General features: G+C 39.2%; 1 protein-coding gene across 2 annotated transcripts in view; it reads right to left on the minus strand.

The window, feature by feature from the left end:
* dpp10 (dipeptidyl peptidase like 10) overlaps positions 1–19,574 on the minus strand; it is a 178,257-nt gene that overhangs the window by 87,431 nt on the left and 71,252 nt on the right. The window contains exon 1 of one of the 2 annotated variants that reach the window (XM_019276540.2): positions 5,514–5,983. The exons of the other annotated variant lie outside the window; for it this stretch is intronic. Within the exon in view, the coding sequence (XP_019132085.1) occupies positions 5,514–5,570 (57 nt within the window). The 5' untranslated portion in view covers positions 5,571–5,983. Of the gene's footprint in view, positions 1–5,513; positions 5,984–19,574 lie in introns of those variants that run through there. 2 annotated transcript variants of the gene reach the window in all.

Below are 19,574 nucleotides of genomic sequence, written 5' to 3' on the forward strand. Positions count from 1 at the left end.
TTGGTACCACAAATATACAGTATCTTTCGATGGATATCAAAACACTGGAAAAGTATGGAGTCTTTTAAACACACTGGGGCTTGGTGGTTATGGCAAATAAACTATGGTTAGGAATGTAAAAGATCCTGATAACTGTTAATTAAAAATGTTATTTACAGGTCTGTAACAAGATGTCAATTCTGGTATTAAAATCCAATACGGTACATCTCATATTCACCACCCATACTCCAATCCTTACTAACTTCCTTCATTGGCACTGGGATCTGTGACCGGATATAAATCATGATGTGCCGAATTATCCACTATGGATGTAATAAAGATACTGGGGTGAAAATCATCATTTGTCATGAATAATTCAAAGGTCACGTAAGATATATTATATATCAATTAGCTTCATGACAATAATGAAATGACAATGTGCAATGAGCGGTTTTTAGTGATGAACCTACACAGAATTAGCACCTAAACCTGCAGCTCCCCTCAGCTACAGAGCTTTATATTGAGTTTCAGCTCATTGTATAGCTGTCTGGCTGCAACTTTACTGTTGCGGTTCATTCTCAACACTCTCATAACTTAGTTTGCAGCCACAGCAGGCAGCTGTTTTTAATTTAAAAAAAAGTTCAGTACCTGCTTAGCAGCAAATAGACGACAGACACAGTTAGAGACTACCTGGTAGACATAGTGGCGTTTTATGGGGCTAAACAGTCAAATATTTCCCTCTGTGTTGGTAGAAAACCGAGCTAAAAGAAGAGTGAACATTAGTCTATTGTTCATCAGGTGCTCCGTCACCGGTTGATGTGTAAATAAGCCACAGTCCTGTCATACCTGTGGAATGTGATGACATGTCACAATTTGTTTCTGTCACACACCACCGACTATTTAATTTATTTAATTCTATCCGAACATGTTTTCAGCTTTCCCTCTGACGTCCTCCTCCTCCACCTCAACATTGTGTTATTGACAGAGTTTCCTGATGGACAGTAAAGTAAACTGCTGTGAACTATAACTCATGTTAGCTAATGTTAGTTCAGGTTATTAGCCGGGCTGCCCAGGCTGTGAGCTCAGGGCACCAGGGGAGTGTCAGTGTTTGTACCACAGGATTTTTTTTTGCACCAGGAAGAGGAGGTTTTTCTGGCGTGGGCAAATGCTGACGAGGAGCAAAGCTGATGCATCCCAGAACTGGAGCTGGGCAAGCGGGCAATGTAACTGGGCTCAGCAGGCTTTACGTTCAAAATACATATGTCCATATTTATGACAGCGGTATTACACTTTGAAATTTCTACACAATGTTGCTTTAAGTAAAGTGTCAGCAGATCAGAAAATCATAGCATATGGGCCGTTTTTGGTACAATAATATCTTTCTGTTGATAAAGCTACAGAATCCCGTGTGCTTCTGAATCTGTCCTCTCAAACCCATTTTCACTTTAACACCTTCTCTTCTCACTTCAGTTTGTCCTCTTCATCATCCCCCTCCTCCTGATCCTCTTTAAATCAATTGGTCATTTACCCTGATACTTTACTGCCTTTCCACCTTTCCCCTCTTCCTCTCTTTAATGTCTATACTGCATTTCTGTCTCTTTATTCTCTTCCCCATGCTTATCCCTTTTTTCACACTGAGGCCACAGCGAAGCAGGAGCAGCAGCAGTATCCTGGACATTTTCTCAATTAGTGTGAATTACTGTTTCCCAGGCCAGAGGATCTCAGCGTGTAAAAGCGCTCCTCTTACTCACATAAAGGTAGGCATCCATTTCTCTTAACACTTGCCTTTTGTCCCAGGCACAGACAACAACAGCTCCATTAACAAAGTGAAGGAGGACAGGCCTGGCGGTAAGTCTATACACCCCACTGACTGCACAAAGCCTGGACTGGCCATAGGGTCATGCAGAGAGGTCAACCTCTCAGTCAGCTTTTATTATGTCTGTGGTTACAGGAGGCAGTGACACAGCTTGAGACCAGCCAATGTCAAATGAGTCGGTTTGTTCTCAGGTTTTTCTTTCAGCGACACTAAAGAGGGATTGGCCACACTGTATCGTTTCACTGCCAAGAGTGCTCCAGTGCTCCAATTTAGACTTGGCTGACCGATGTTATGCACATACTCTCTTTAAGTATATCAAGAGAAACATGGAAAAAGCAAGTTCTGTTTGTTCACATCCAGGATTAACTCGTCAATCCTGCGGTGTGGTGTTACATCATCAACATGTGTCCACCTGTTTCAAAGGCCTTTTTATTACAATAAAGGTTTACTGTGAAAAAACCAACCATCCATTTTCTATAATTGCTTTATCCGAGTTGCCACTCTACTTAGTTGGCTGACGCACATGCAGGGACAGAAAAACATTCAGACAGGCAATTTAGAGTTTCAGGTCCTCCTAACCTGCTTTGCCTTTGAATTGTGGGTGGAAACCCAAACACAACCCACGCAGACATGAACTCAGAAAGGCTTCATCCAGTAAATTCAAACCCAGAACCTTCTGTGAACTGAGGCTTGTTCATGAACCAGTTGATGTATGTTGCTATGGCAATCCAAGCAACTTTACTAACTATTGGTTATAATGTGTTTGGAAATTATTCACATTGTAGTTGTTGAGTCTTGACCACTTTTAAAAAGAGTACTCCACTAGAGGAGAAGGGTCAAAATGATGCAATAGCACATGGAATATTTTATTTCATGCATTCTTCTACCTGGCATCTACATTAACCACAATGCAACTTGACCACCCACCATTCAGTCAGTAGTGGCCAATTCTGCGTTCCATTGCAAGGCAGAAGTCAATAGTCCCAGGTGGCTCTTCCCAACTTCTGATCTACTTGGTAAAATCATAGATGCCAGCAGGAAACTGGAGTTTATATGGCAAGCTTCTGAGTTGCAAAAGCATCTACTCTGAAGAGTAGCCTTGTACTGCATGCTCACAAAGACATTTATTGAGCACAAATCAACTGGATAACAATAGAAATGGCAATTGCAAAAAATTCACAACAATTGGTCACAGAGGCTAGAGTGATTTTACCCAAGTTTCTGACTTGCTTCTGACTGCTTACATTGCACTTTTCCATGTCTGAGGTTGTTTTTCTCCCAAACCCCAAGTTCAATGGAAAGCAGCATTAGTAGCCTCAATTGATTAAATTTCACAAAGCTCCCTCTGGAGCCACAAAAAGACTTTATACAATGTTCTCCGCATACGTAGCTAACGCCTGTGAACACAACTGATGCCATTCTCCTTTAAATCAGAAAGGCTGATGACATGGTCTGAAAAAGTTACTTTGAGTAAAGATTAGTTGTTGCACTCTGATGTTATTTAGTACACAGTTGCTCCCAGTTACACACAAAAAGCTCAGATTTCACTAACTAGTCTACTAACTGTTTTGTTATTGTCACATACAGTATATATATTTTATTTACATATATACAATCTATCATCAAACTTATTCTAAATAAAATCTAAATACAATTTGAAGCTAGACTGCCATAAGAGACATTAGGAGTCAGATAAAGGATTATGCTCAAAAACAGTCTTTGTCCTACTATTATAAGACAATTTCTGCCAATATTTGTCTGTTTATTTGTCTAGCTATTTTTTTCTTCTTCAATGGAACACTCACATGCCATAGGTTAAAAGTTATGGCTTGTACATATGACAAGGATTCGTGCAGATCCCAGATGTTTTTTTGGTTTGTTTTTTTTTGGTACTGTAACTTCTGAAATCTTCAACCTGCAGAGTCATAGATTTGTTCCTTACAGTTTGGATCAAAATTGTGTGTGTGTTTTGCAAGATCTTCACATTTTCTTGCCACACTGACTAAACCACAAACAACACAACAAAAAAAAGGCTTTCACTTAAATAACAATGGACTTGGAAGCAAAAGCAAACCACAGTAGAAGAAAAGAATAACTGTTCCTCCACCATGCAGATACAAAAACAGACCAGGGCTCAAGTTTTCTCCTTCACCTATTATTTAAAGATCCCTCTTTTGTAATTCCCTCAGCATCGTCATGCAACTTTGATGAAGAGTAATCCTGTTAAGAGCCTGCCAAAGAGCTGTATACAGACTGTGGGTTGACAGAACCTGGGACAGTAATAGCTTTAGCTCTGCTGAGGCACTGTTCTCACCCTCAATACTTGCAAACGTGACTCCAGCCTGCTGCACAAATCTTATGCAATAACTTCAACTGACTGCCCAACACGCAGTGATCACAAAGACTGTGTACAGTGGTGCACAAATACCTAAATCATCTCTTTATGAGCTATAAATTCTTAGATATTCTTGATTTGTGTCTGATTACACACAAAATAGAGCATCCCACAACTTGATGAAAGTATGAAATATACAGTCTGGCCACTAATTAAATCAGGGAATACCACTCACAAGTAAAATCAACAACAGCCTGAGGTTGTATCCACTGAGCATTACATATACAAGAGAGAGTATTGAACGCTGTGAGCTATCATATTTCAACCACATCTCATGAGGCCTTCTAATATTTCAGGCACAGAAACTCAATTATGAGGCCAAGGTTTTGATTTCTTAGAATAATAGGGCTACAGGGCTGAATTCAATTAAGAGCACCCAGAATATATTTGGCAATCTCTCAAAGGAAAGGGCCACAGTGTAACAAATGAAATTTGCATCATTCATAGGATTAGTTATTGGTCTAATAGAAAAGTGCATTGACTGAGTAGAGGTTATATGTGCCTGGAGGAACGCTAAGAACATTTAAAGGAATGGAAATCAATAATTTATGGTGATAGAGGCTCAGTAGTTTGGGGGCAAACACAAGTGCATGGTTGTCAAGTTGCACACGCCAATCCTGGCAAAGACCCTGATCTCACTCCCCTTAAAAAAAAACATTGCAATGCGCAATGCCACCTGTGCAAAGGTGCGTAAAACTGGAAGATTTAAGCCCTACAGCCTAACAGGAGCGTTTGAAGGCGCCTAAATCGGAGCCAGAGTCCTACTATGAAGTCACAATGATTGTATCTAGGAGGGAAATACGCATATGGTGCCTTTTTCGTTCCCTCTTACAAAGTGATATTTCGCAACTGTTCTCTTTCAAGGTGTCGAGTGGGCAGCTGACAGGAGGCAACGGCTGAATTACAATGCGCCCTGCGCAGTCCTCCTCTCTTTCCCCTTCACTGACAGTGCATGCGCCCACGGCGTTCGAGATTTTTGTGACCCAAGTCTTGACAGCTGACAATGAGCTCCACGCACAGCTGACGGCGGCTTGATTGTTTCAATACTGGAGTGTGTGCACAGCCCAACTTGTATCAGCCTCTGGCTTTAATCCTCATCTTTACAGAAAAACTAATGCTGACGAGGAGAAGAAGCCAGAGGCTACACATTTCACTTCATGCATGTGACCAGAGCCACGACTCTCAGCCATTCAAATCAAGCTATATGTCGGTGAATGGACTGACCTTGCAAAAATAGGTCATCCTATAGAGTTTTGTGTAATATGTGTGAATAAAGTGAAAGAAATCTGCAAGTTAAAAAAAAAAGAAAAGCCAATTACCAACCTCATCCTGCTGCGACTGATTCGGTCTCTGATTCGGCTGCTCCTTGGTAGCTGTCATTGTAAACTCCTCGTATGATTAAACTTGAATCCTACAAGAAATTAATGACCAGATTCCTGTTTTTTTGTTTTTTTTTTGCCGTGTGTGGAAAAAAAAAAAAAAAAAAAAGTCAAAAGAGAGGAAGGATGCAGCGGCGGCAGCGAGAGCAAAGCGCCGTCTTGTCAACTGCGGAATCTTAAACAGGAGTGTTGAGCAGCAGGGACGGATCCGTCACGAACGAATATCTACGGGGTCTTTGGACGTGCGTCTGACGAGAGGCCAACGCAGATCTGTGCGTTCACATCAACCCCCCCCCCCTGGTGAAAGGGAATGTGAGTTTCGGACACGCTTGTTACCGAGAAAGCCCCGAAGTATTCTCACATTTTACCACCCTGACACTTCTTTTGCACGTCTGGGTGAGGAAGGAAGTGGTGGGCTCGATAACTCTCTCTCTCTCTCTCGCTCTCCCCTCCTGTCTACTCTCAGTGATGCTGGTATTTTGGAGGATAGAGATGGAGGGAGGGGGGGATATGGCAAAGGGAGGAGGAGGGGTGTTCAAGTGGCCTTGTGATGGTTTCCTAAGAGGATGGGGCGGGGGGGGTTAAAAGGGAAAAAAAAAAAAAACACGTGCAGTGTGAACTGTTTTGCCTTCAGATCATATCTTAGTGGACTGTTTTATTGACACAATGTGAGGGGTTTTCTTAATACATGCGCTGAAATCCTGCATCACGCCCAGACACTGAGCGTGGAGTGGTGCGGGAGCTGTCCGCGGTGCTGAAAGCCTGAAAGCCGGCTTGCACATTCATCTTCATTTCTTGCGTAGGTGCACACACCACGCCACCCCTGCTTGTTTTATCATGCACTAAAACACTGTCCACGGTCTCAGGCAGGCTGCTGTTTTATTTATTTATTTTTTAATCATGTTGCTGCTTTTTTTCTCTCTTTCTTTTGCTATAAACGGAGCTTTCTCTCGGCTTTAACCGAGGAGCTTAAATTGTCAATAAAAAGAGCTTCGACGCGGCTCTGGCACAGCTCGCTGTGGGTTGTTAAATACGTACGGGCCAAAGATGCAATTGCATCGGTCTTTGGAGTACTTAGCAGTGAAATGACACCTGTGAACCTGACGCTATATCTAACTTACAGCATGGCTTATTATTTTTTCTGTGGTGGTCCGAGACTCAACTTTATGATGCTGAAGCCCACACCTTCCGCCGCACACACAGAATGGGAGCCTGTGTTATTAAGTCTCATCTTTAATGCCTCTGCCCAGACAAAGATCGATATTTTATATCTTAGTTTGACTTCTGCTGTGAATTATGGAGCTTATTAGGGATTGTGAGGTGTAATAATTCACACAAACGCTGTGACTACAACCACACATGAGGACAAGCCAGAGAACACTTACTCATGTGCTGTATTTAAAGAAACATTGCGTAACATTTGTACTAAAAGACATAAAAACGCTGACGTGTAACCAGGTGAATGGTGTCTCTCTCTGGCAGTAAAGTAAACTGCTGTGAACTATAGCTGCTGTTAGCTGATGTTAGCTCAGGTTGTTAGCCAGGCTAACTGTGAGCTCAGAGTGTTAGTGTTTTTGTTTGTACCATAGTCATTTAGGACCACCAGGAAGAGGAGGCTTTCAGGCCTGGAGGGAATGCCGATGGGGAGCAGAGCGAGTGTCAAACTAGAACTGGAGCTTGCAAAAAGACAGAAGAGGACATTGGCAGAGGAAGCAGAGGAAACAAAAGTAGCCAGAATCAGCCCTAAATCACAAAAAACAAATCCTGTTTCATGCTACTTCATACTTCCACTCCACTAACAGTTCCATTAATTTTCCTCATCCTCCATTTCTTACTCCTTCATTCAACCTCCAAGGTTCCATGAAATCAAATAAAGGTTTGATACGGCACATCTGATTAGTTTATAAATGCACTGTTAACGATTAAAATACCCCAGTAAAGTTCTTAAAGTTAGCTTCACTTTGAGGAACTACAACATTAAAATGCTGTTTATGTGTGTCAAGTTAACAATAATAATGATCCAATAATACAATTATAAAACACTGACTGCATAATGCAAAGAGATTAACCTGCAGACAGTACATCGCCTGAATCTGCAGCTCTCTTCAGCAACTCATTGTTTATTTGTCTGGCCCTTGACCTGAACCCGCTGTTTTGATTCATTGTCACCTTTCTCATAGTCATTTTCAACTGTGGCAAGCAACCAGTGAAAAAGCTCTAAAAACTCATTGTACAGGACCTGCTCAGCACCAAACAGCAGACAGACACAGAGAAGAGCTGAATATAATGGAGAAATCAACAGAAAGGATAAACAGATATTTGTTGCGGTTGTTGCCAGAGACCAGAACCAGAACTAAAAGACTCCAAAGCACCAAACTTACTCATCTATACTAACACAAAGTTATACAATACGCACACTATGCAAAAGTACTCAAACTGACAGTCAACTTGCCAAGGAAACAGCACTTTATCTTTCTAAAATAATGATACTTATACGCTCATTATTGTTTATCCTTTTCTCAGATGTTCCTAGAGGCGATTCACCGCCTTCAGAAATTAGCTGTGAGCATCTTCCTTCTTTTGCCTTTGAGCATTGGACTGGATTCGATTGGAAACACACTGCCCATCAGCAGCACATTCAAAAACAACTCAACCCCAACTGGTTTGTAGTTATCATGTAGTATGAACATAAGACAGTTTTTTTGTGTACAGTGCTGACTCAAAACTCAAACAATGATAAAGATTGCAATTCATTATATTCCAGTCTTACAACAACTGCACACAGTAGGAGCTCACATTCCTTCAGATCTTATTTAAGTATTCTTCTCAGATGAGTAGCAAATTAAAATCTGCCCTGTTTTACTGATTACACTTCAAGCCTAAACTCATGCAACAAACTCTAAACACCCAGAGGGCGATTAAACTGAATAAACAAACTAAATTTATTAAAACTAATAATTTGGTAGTTTTCCTGTTCCCATGTTTGTGGAAATGAGGACAGAGTACAAACATAAAGTCTCCTAAACTGGAAGGATGAGCATCATTCTGCCAAAAGATATCCCCTCGTTTGAGAGCTCTGGTTACATTTTCATTCAGTCACTCAGTGACCTCTCATGATTTGTTTGGAAGCAGTCTCCATTTGAATTTCTTTCATTTGTCAGCCATCTGTAGAGTTGCAGAGATGAGATCACATTAAACAGGAGTGGAGTCGAATAAAGCAGTGTTGAAAAAACAGCCTGTTTGTATTAAAATAAAAGGCACAGAAATCGATCTGCGTGCTCCATTTTGTAGACAAGGGTAATCAATCCACTTTGAGAAGTAAGTTGGACCAAGTCGGCCTACGGCACCACTCGGTGCTGCTATTGCAGCTGTATTGTTATGAGAATCACACACAATAATTTAGTTAGCTCGCCTACTTTTCTCTAACAGAAATACTTGTTGTACTGTTTTTCTTCATCCGGTGCCCCCATATAATGGGGTCTTGAATGCAGTTTTGGTGTACCTAAATATTTTGTTCTGTTTTAATTTGTAGTACATTTAGACTTACATGCAACTTGTACTTTTGTTCTGTCAGTCATGGCTGGGTTACCTACTACAGGGCCCCAGGACAAAAAGGTGTTGTTAGGTCTTCATGATAACTTTATTGTTCCACCCGACAGCACAAACAAAGAAAGTTTAGATATGTAATCATGTTTTATGAATCAAAGTGAACCTGTAACGATTCATGGTCACTGAGCTGTGAGAGTGGACTCCTTTTTTCCTTCCCAGTCAATAAAAATAAAAAGTAATAAAAAGTGTGTGGCTGATCAGCATACAGATGTGTTCAGAGGGTGGTGCTGCACCCACAGGTGTGATTAAATTGGTATAATACTCCTAACCAAAAAGTGTCAAATCATTACAGGTTCATGTGCAAGTACGTGTACTATAATATAACACATCATTTCTCTTTCTATAATGTGTGTGTGGGTGGAAAAGTGCTGCGTGCTTCTATTTGATCAATGTAAAAAAATATATTGTGGAAGTTATCATAAATTCAGACTTGCTAGTCTTTTTTTTTCGTGGCTGTCTTCCACCACATGCCAAGCTTCCCAGGCAGATTCACCACTCCAAATTCTCAGTAATTTTTGAAACAATGGGTCTTTGATTTCAGACGGAGGCAGAGAAGAGCAAGCCTCAGCTCTCCAGGCAAGCAACTGTCAATTTTCCTGGCTGAAATGGAAAATGTGGCTGGCAGATTTTATCATTTGTAGCTAACATTAGCCTCATGAGTTGATTTAAAATGTTGCATTTGATAGGGCTACAAAAAATAGCTGATAATGCATTAGCAACATGAGCAGATGTTCTGTTTTCGTGGTGAATATTCCCTCACAAATTTGCAAATGATTATGTCACGCAAAACTAACTGGTGCAAACCTACCATGACATCACCCATTTGTTTTGTGGACAACCGTTTTGAAGTTTGGCATTATGTGCGTTGCCATCTTGAGTTTTTGGAGCCAGTAGTGACCACGTTTGGATGAGAATGTGGAGCTAGTCACGTACTGCAAGCTCAAATGTGCTTGGTTTTCATAAATTACAAAGTGAACATAATGATGTATGGAAGAAGTCTTGAAACTCACGACTGAGGCCATAAACATATGAAAAAAGCTGCTTACTGAGGTAATGAATTAATGAGGAAAGCAGGGCCATTTTTGAATAAGGTTCCAATGTGACCTTATTGTTGCAGCCAATGAAGCTGTCTCATGCTGCCTATTAGAAAGAATGCAGGTTTAAGACAATTTCCCGTTGGGTTTACTTCACAGGCCGGGAAGGTCTGTCTGTAATTACACATAGTGTTAGTGGCTGACATGAAGTAAAGCTTTGAACAGAGTCTTGATGTCAATAATCATTTTAAAATATAAAACTCTATATTTGCTCTTCAAAAAGCAGATCCATTCCACTATTCACCACACAGTGACAACACAGAGTAAATCCCCTGTCAAATATTTCAGAGAACTGGGACAAATGCCAGCAAAAGACCTTCATATATACAGTGAGGTCAAACTAAACATCTCTCTCGCCCCAAAACACTGGTACTCAAATATTGACATGTTGTGTTTGACCTGCTCCACCTACAGAATGTCAAAGACGTGAAATTGTTGTAAAGTAAACACTCAGTGTAACACATGTACAAACGGTATGCTGTGGTCATCTTTGAAGGTCAGCAAAAGGGTCGACTCTGACAAGAAATTGGAGTTGAATATCAACAACAAAAAAAAAATCTTGCTTTATGCTTTATGCTTTATTATTTGTGGGTGTGTTGAGTGCTTTAGTGATACTCACATTAGCATAAATTCCTCTTAACCTCTACTTGTGTGCACCACTTTCTGAGAGACTAATGGTGTTCGCCTATTTGGAAGAGAGAGTGATCTGCCTGGATGATGAATATATCTGATAACCTTTAGAGGATTGTTTCATCTAAAGGTAAAGGTTATATCTACATTGGCTAGCCTCCATACGCATCTTCAAAATTGTGGGTTGTATCTGCCTTTGTTACTCATTGTGATATTTTATGGGCTTTTAGTGTTCATAAGGTCTCCAATACACACCCTGTTTCCACTTGTGATCAGACTACAGTATGTTGCTTGATTTGCATCATGTTGCTAGTTGTGTCTGCTATATATAATGGGATCAGACTAATTCTAGTACATTAAGAGTGGCTTAGTATTCTTTGAGACATTTGTTTTGACTGGTTTAATTGTTTTAACTTGCTGCAGTGATGTATACGTGTACTCCAGGGTGTGTCAGTACACTGTAGGGTGTGGCTACAGCTGCAGCAGAGCAGAAATGTGAGCACATCCAGCAGTGAAACCTGAAATCTCAGCCAAAGAGGGTGCTTTTTGTGTGTGTTAATTTAGACTTGTATATTCTTCAACATGTTCAATATATTCCTTCATCCATACTCATAGTATTGAACTTCTAAAAATGAATTGAAACAACAGGACGTCAGTACTGAGCGTCATGCTTCTCAGGAAACTGTTAAAAACAGCTATCCTTCCACATATCTACTGATTTCACTCCAAGGTAACCAATTTCTGACAATTAATATTAATTGGCTGATATAATATAGATCAACTGCTGTATTTCTACAGCTATGATTTGATGTAGGATAATGATCATTGCCTAAATCAAATTACAGAGAATATTACATATTTTCTTCCTGCCTGTATTGCTGGAAGACTGCTTGGATATAAATTCTCTGACATTTTGTAGGTGGAATATAATATTTATGAACTTCTACATGCTTGAGAAAATCAAATATGCAACTGGGGGCAATGCAGCCCAGTTTCACACATTATGGAAATAGTTTAATATATTTAGAAAAGACGGATGCATGCAAGGTTCTAATATAGGCTCATTTAGGAGTACCTCTATTGTTTTCAGTTTATTTCATTTTAATTAGTTACTGTCTGTGCCGTGCGTGGAAAATATCTGTCTGATTCTTTAAAGTCTCTTCATGTGGAAGGAAGTGTATCAGATGTTGTTTGAAAGTGAAACTGTTAACTTTATAAACACTTCATCACAATATGTATCTAAGAAATCCATCCATCATGGGAGAGGTTTAAAAGATAGTTGACTTGAACAGATCTGCCAGTTATCCATTGTTCATCAAATGAGTAAACTATAGATTACAGCCCACAAGTTATAGTGTAAATATCCAACACATAAGAGGTACTATGGAAACACTGACTGGGTACCTATACTGTTGGTAGAACAAGAACGAAGAAATACTGAAGGGTAACAAATCTGTGTTAAGGGGCATCTAGAGCTGAAATAAGTAATGTTTTTAATCGGCCAATACATATTAAATAATTAAAAAGGTACAAAGCAGTAGGCAAAAGACTCAAACTACAGGGAGATTTCATTTCACAACACAGTATATAATGATAATCTTTAAAAATATACATTCAAAACAAACGGACATAGGTGTTCTATGTATAATTAATAGTCAATTCAGTTTTTTTCACACTGTTGTTAAAATTCACACTCACAGGGCTGGAATGCACACCTGCAAACAGACCCATGCAGTCTTTGATGCCTTGCCCAAGGAAACCCTGGTTGTACCCAGGAGGCAAACTGGCAGCCTCTCCAACTACTGATCCATACTCCAAAGACCGAGTTACTGCCACCTAATAACTACATCATATTTAAAACATCAACACCACAAATTCCTAATTGTTGTTTATATCATGGATGGAAGGACTAGACTGCCCCATTAATTGTGCCACACCGAAACTGGGGATTGGGCGAGCCTGCTGTTGTGGTCCTCTTGGGTCTCCGTAAATAGTATCATAAAGAGTACGGTCTAGACCTTCTCTTTATGGAAAGTTTGATTACCTTGTAATTTTAAATAATGAATAAGTAAAGTTTTTACTCTTGTACTCACATAAAGATAACCAATAGTAAGTATTTAATTGATTGGTACACAATAATAATAATTACACAGTAATTCTAAAGTGTTGCCCAAACCTTCTCAATTTCAGCATTAAAAATGCACACATAAATAAGAGAATAATAAAGAAAAAAAACAGGTTATAAAAACAAACAACAACAAAAAAAAACACAAAACGTGTCAGACATGAAAGCAAGCTGGGACAAATTGTATTTCAGATGATTTCACAATTGTTTCTCAATTGCACATTCACAGCTGGATTTATGTCTACTCATACAGCAGACTTACAGTTACAGTGATTGCAGTAGGATTGCTGCAGGATCTGACTGTTACTCCTCTATGCTTCACATCAAGCGCTCTGGGCTTTTTTGATATGTGTTCATTCTCCAGCTTCCTTTAAGGTCTGCTGAGGAATGAACGAGGTCCTGCTTCAAACACAGCCCATGCATGACGCTGTGAGAAAAAAAGCGGTGGTATTGAATTTAAGCAGGATAAGCTGAATTACTAGAGGATCAAAGACAGTGCTTTAAACAGATATAACTCTAAACCTTTGCTTTGGTGCACTTGATATTTTGTTTCTAATAATAGCTGAACATACTAATCCAATGCTCGCAGAGTCACAGACACCTCTGCCTGTGCAGTGACTCCGTATGAGTATATGATACAGTATAATTGCAAAGGTGATGTGTGAATTATAAGGTAGAGAGAGTGAGTAGTTGCAAGGGTGAAATGTTTTAAACTACCTAGCACAGTTGTGGAGTGCCAAAGAAAGAGTGTGTGGGGGTGGAGAGACCGAGAGCAGGAGATATGGGAAGGTGGGAGAGAGGTAGCGAGACAGTGAGGGAAAGAGAGCCCCGGGGAGGTGTTTTGCTGAGGTGTCTGCTCATGATAAAGTATTTATGACCCTGGGGCAATTTAGTGCAGACATTCAGGAACTCCACGCCACCAGACCACTGATGAAAGTTTCATGACCAAACTCCACTGTGTGCCACTGTGGCTTAGCCAGAGCAACTCCACATTCAGCACATCGCATTATTGCAACAACTGCTAGCACTTCTGACTGAGAACAATATTACCATCCTGGACTGCTAAAAAAAACAGCAAAGTCAAACTTTTTCTTGACTTTCTACTGTATCTATTTAGACTTCTTTTCTTTCAGTCATTCTGCATGACGTAGAGATACAAACTCTGAAGTTATTATGTCTGATCTGGCTCTTATCTCTTGAGTGCTTGAACCTGTAATGCTGATTGAAGGGTTTGAGTAGTGACTTCACAAGTCACAGAGTGAAGCCATCATTGCTGAAACACTTACTGATTTGTTTCTTTGATCGCCCACCTCTTTCATTAAAGGCCAAGTGATTGCAGGGAAGGCCCTGGCATTTGAAAGCTTCCTTACATTGACAATTACTACAAAAGTAAATCAAGCTTGGCTTGTTTCCAATAGAATCAGTTGTTTGAAAATGTTGAAAGCTTTGTAACCTCAAAAAAATACATGATCGTATCATTAATCAACCATCTATTGATTTATATATTACTTGGCACAAGCATACATAGACTGTCCTGAAGTCTTTTTTGAAGTCTATCCACAAAGCAGCAATTCTTTTTACAGTCAGTATTTTCATATCAGCACCAATTTGAGTATCCCAGTGCCATGAATACTGACTTCAGAATGGTCGATTTGCTCCGCAATTTTGGTTTTTCAAATGATCTGCCTGGGATGCATAAACAGCAGACCTCCTACATGACCGCCAGAAGCCCCTTTCATCACGATACAAAGTAAGCTAAGTAAGATACTTACTTGCAAAATATTTCACAATCACAGTCACTTTAAGTAAAATATACTGCTCAATGGGGTAAACACATTTAACCTTTGCAATCTTAAAAAAAAAAAGAAAAGGGATTTCTGGGTTATTTCATTTAGCATATAGAGATTGCAAACAGTCAAAAGAAATGGAGAAATGGAATATGCACAAACTAGTACAACAAAATAACTTTATTATCCTTTCATTGTTTAATATGAGCTCAGATCTGTGACTGTGTACCAGAGTAATAACTGTAATTATATCATTAGACTGGATAACTGCAGAGTGTGGTCTGATTGAGGGACAAATGCCACCAGTGAGCCTCACCAAGCTTTACTCTTTGCAAGGACACATTATGTGCTCCATCCAGCAAACATTAATTCATTAATTCAATTTCATGCAGCAGGGTTCAGATTACACAGCTCCGAGGCATTTATTTTGCAGTCAATCGAATTTATTTCTTATTGTTGTGTTATCCCATTGTGCTTGTTGATATCATCAAGGCTGTGTCAAATAAGCTGAATTAAATCCCAATGAGAGTCTTGCCCACAAAGTGAGAGGAAGGTGACACCAGCTGAGACTCTTAGATGTAGTTCAATCAGACGCCTGCTGAGATGCACATACAGGTTTCCAACAGGTGGTAAACAAGAGTTTCACTACTCAATTTAATTTGAAATCTGTTGGGTAACAGCTATATTTGCACTAATGGTGTACCAGACAGTACAGATACTGTAGACTATATATGTTTGACTAAACATCAAAATGTCATAAACAAGACAGTAAAGCAAAATGCTCTTATAATAAAAATGCAAATTGCATTATAATTATTATGCAAAGCTTAATAACCAATTTTGTTACTATGTCAGTTTTGCTTGAAAATCTATGTTTACACATCTTCAGTGAATTGTATTGTGGATTATGAGAAAAGGTAGATAGGTTTTATTTTTTATTTTTATAAATGACGAGTGGTTGGTTCCCAGCCGTGACACTCCTGTTTATTTCAAACATCAGTTAATAAAATAGCAATAGCAATAGCACATAGCATATTGGCCTAATCAAAGCTAGTTTGCTATTTTAGATTGAAACCAGCCATCTTGTTGGATGAGTTTCCTTCACTCTGCGGTTCATCATCCTTTTGAAAAACAAACAGTTGCCCCACTAAGTGCAAACCAGATGAGATGGCATGTTAATGTAGAATGATATGGTAATAATCTGAATTACTACTGTCATTGAATAGGGCTATTTACTGTATGCCAACACTACCTCTGCACAACACAACTAATGGTCTCAAACACATTAAGAAGGCAAGAAATTCCACTGATTAACTTTTGAGAGCACACACCTGTTAATCGACCATTCCAGATGACTTCCTCGTGAAGCTGAAAAAATGAGTGTGCAAAGCTGTCATCAAAGCAAAAAGGTGGGTGCTTTAAAGAATCTAAAATATAAAACATATTTTTATTTCTTGACTATTTATTCCATATTAGTGTTAATTTACATTGTAGAAACTAAGCATTTATTTTCTTTTAAGTATACTATTTTTTTTTTTAAGCTTAAAAAGCAAATAGTGACTACGAAGACAGAACATGATCTAACATCAAAAATGTTATCGTTATCAACTGCTCCAACATCAAACTGAGACCTTAGGGAGAAAAAAAAACCAACCAAAAACCGAAATGATGCCATGGTGAACCAACACCATGCATATCTCCTGCTAGCTTTGTATTCTCAGATGTTTCCTCGTTGTCAGAGCACTTTCACATCCACATCAGACGTGGTGCATTAATGTTATTTTTTTCTCAAAGAATAACCAGTTTCAAATGTTTTGAGACTAAATAATGACCAAAACATCTGTTCATTTTCTGTCTGTGTAAATATGTTCAGTTCCATTGTGCCGCTGAATTAATGTCACTAGAGTGCAATGCATGAATCAGCCTCCATATTTGTCCATATTAGACTTTTCAAGGCCATATTTCTGCAAGCAAATCCACTTTGCTTCAACATTATACATGAATGTCAAAATGCTATTAATCTTTGTTGTTGCTTGATATTATCACAAATTTAGTGTTACTTAATGTTATGCTACTGTCGTTGCATTTCAAATAGTTGCTATCATCCACTATCAATGTGAGTATACCACTTATAAGGGAAAAAGCATGTGTCCATTAGAAACACATTCAAGCAACGGACCCATAGGCATTCAGCCTGCCCAAGTGTCCTCAGCTCATACACACTGGAATTCCTAACAGATAACCAGACTAAGGATACTGGCAAGTGAAAAGCTCGAATTTTCCACAGGGATCAATAAAGCCCAGCATTTCCCAGTTTATTATAACATTATACAGTTGCACCAGATCCTAGCAGTTCAACAGAAGGTTAGCTGTTGAGGAGTAGAAGGAGGAGGAGAAGGAGGAGAAAGGCTGAGCTTCATCTCATATTTCTACCCAGCGATGAGTTTGTTAATGCCTCAAGCAGGTTGGTGTAGATGCTTTAGAGTTATTTACAAGCAGTTTGATGACTCTCAACAGATGTGAGTTTCCCAAAATAATCCCACTTGTTGGAGAGTTTCTTATTGTCAAAAAAATAAAAAATAAAACAACAACAAATACAAACATGAATTGATGCAGCGTACCTAAAGCCTGATATACCTTTCTCCTCTGTGCCATAGAGCTTGGTTGATGTCCAAACAACACATCAATGACTCACACTGCTGCACTGGGGGACATGTTTGTTCATTACATGAACACACACACTGTAGTTTATTTTGACTCACACACACCGCCCTGCTGCCATAAATACTCACTCGAGCACCAAATGTGTATTTATCCATCGCTGAAAATATTCTTCAACATATGCACCATTTCCTCCCTGAGCAAAGTTTGCTAAACATTATACTGTCTTAGGACATGTCTGAGACTCTACAAGTATAAATAAGAAACTGTTTTTTTAACTAAGTAACTGAGAAATTACTTAAAGTACTCAGAGTCTACCTGAGATATTGTTGGACAGTAAGACGTTTATAGAATGAAGATAGCCTTATGAAGTCTTCCACAAACCCTGAGGGTTCCCTAAAGAAGTGGCCGCAAAATTACTGTTTAATAATTCTTTGAATGAATTTGATATGAATCGATAAATTGATAAATCTGTAAGTTGTTGCCATAAGGCCTGTTGTAAAGTAGGAGACAGGCTCAAGAGGTTATGTTGCAGGTGCCATATGCGAAATACTAACTAAGGAGAGAAAAAATATATATATCAGATATAATGTATAATAAGAAACTGAGTATACATCAAAAATCTAATTAAAGACACAAGCACTGGCATATGCTGTGCCTGACTCTTCCCCTCTTAGCTTCCCCATGATGACTGACTATATACCTATACGTATGCTGTATTTGGGCCTGACCATCCTTACTACAGGGTCGGGCACCCCATATGTCCCTCACTAAGAAATAACACACACAATGTCTTACAGGAACATACATTTCCCATGGTACTTGACTGCTTTGCCAACTTCACTATTTTCCACCATTCACAAAATATAAAAGAAATAAACATTATACTATCAGCACCTTCCCCCTCTAACATTGTATCACCCTCCCACGCAATAATTTCGTGCAACAGGTAATAGATAAGGGACATTTTTTAACTCCACAACGGTGTAATAAAAATGACAATAAAGGTAACTGTAATAATGTTAACTGTCATTACTATGTTAATGCTCATGGACGTCTGAGAAATCTGGTGCAGTCTATACTCAAAAGAAAGACTATGCACTACTGTTTACAATGCATATTTTTCTATCTGCCCTGTTTCTTCCAGTAATCCCATCTGTTTCCACTAAAAACAAATCCACTTTGGAATATAAGCAAAAATACGCAGACATGCCTCTGCCCAATGTATAATGAAGATAAATTATGCATGTATGCAACTAGAGGAGACGCAAAGCATTATTCAAAATCAATACAGCCTCTAGGTCTTTGCACGGAGAGGTTGGTAATGGGAAGCTCCAGCCCTCCATCCCTGATCAAAGGCAGAGCTGAAGCACTCAGCATTGTCACTCCTCAGAAGCTTGTTCTTGCATTCTGTACATCATGGATTGAGAGAAGCAGGCTGCAGAGTTTGGCTACAGAGTAAAGGACTCTCAAAGCCCTCAGGCATTCTTTGACATTGGGTGTAGCATTTCATCACCAACATAGAAGAGCCAAGGCAGCCTGTCTTATAAAATCATAACCTTTTATAGGAGGTATACAAAACATGAGGATGTTTCATCATGTCCATCCTGTCGAGTTAATTAGGATTATGTAAAGTGTGATTCATTATATATCATATATATATTTTAACACTGAGAAAGAAAATCATTCTTGTGACCTGTGATTTCTGCCATGGAGTTAATGAATTCGCTAAAAATGTACAGGGTCAGAAAAAGGGAAGAATACAGATTTTCTTTCCTTTTTCTGACCCTGTACATAACATGAATGGAAAGTATAAACAGGAAATTTACTTAACTAGGGATATGAATATTTCAAAGGCAACTAACAAATTGAATGGCAGCCTCAGGGTAAATAAATACAGCAGTAGGCAGAGGACAAACATTTGATTTAAACAAGCATATACAACCTTGTGTTTTTGCATCAAAGAATCTCATAGACTGCAGAAAAGTCTGCAAGGGCTCTGGTCTATCCCACTGTGCTATTGGCAAGTGTTTGAGGGCTCCCACAGGGACCCTTAAAGTCAATACAAAAGAAAAACATGCTAGCAGGGCTGCCTCCAT

The sequence above is a fragment of the Larimichthys crocea genome, chromosome XVIII (assembly GCF_000972845.2).
Source record: "Larimichthys crocea isolate SSNF chromosome XVIII, L_crocea_2.0, whole genome shotgun sequence".
NCBI classification, from domain to species: domain Eukaryota; kingdom Metazoa; phylum Chordata; class Actinopteri; family Sciaenidae; genus Larimichthys; species Larimichthys crocea.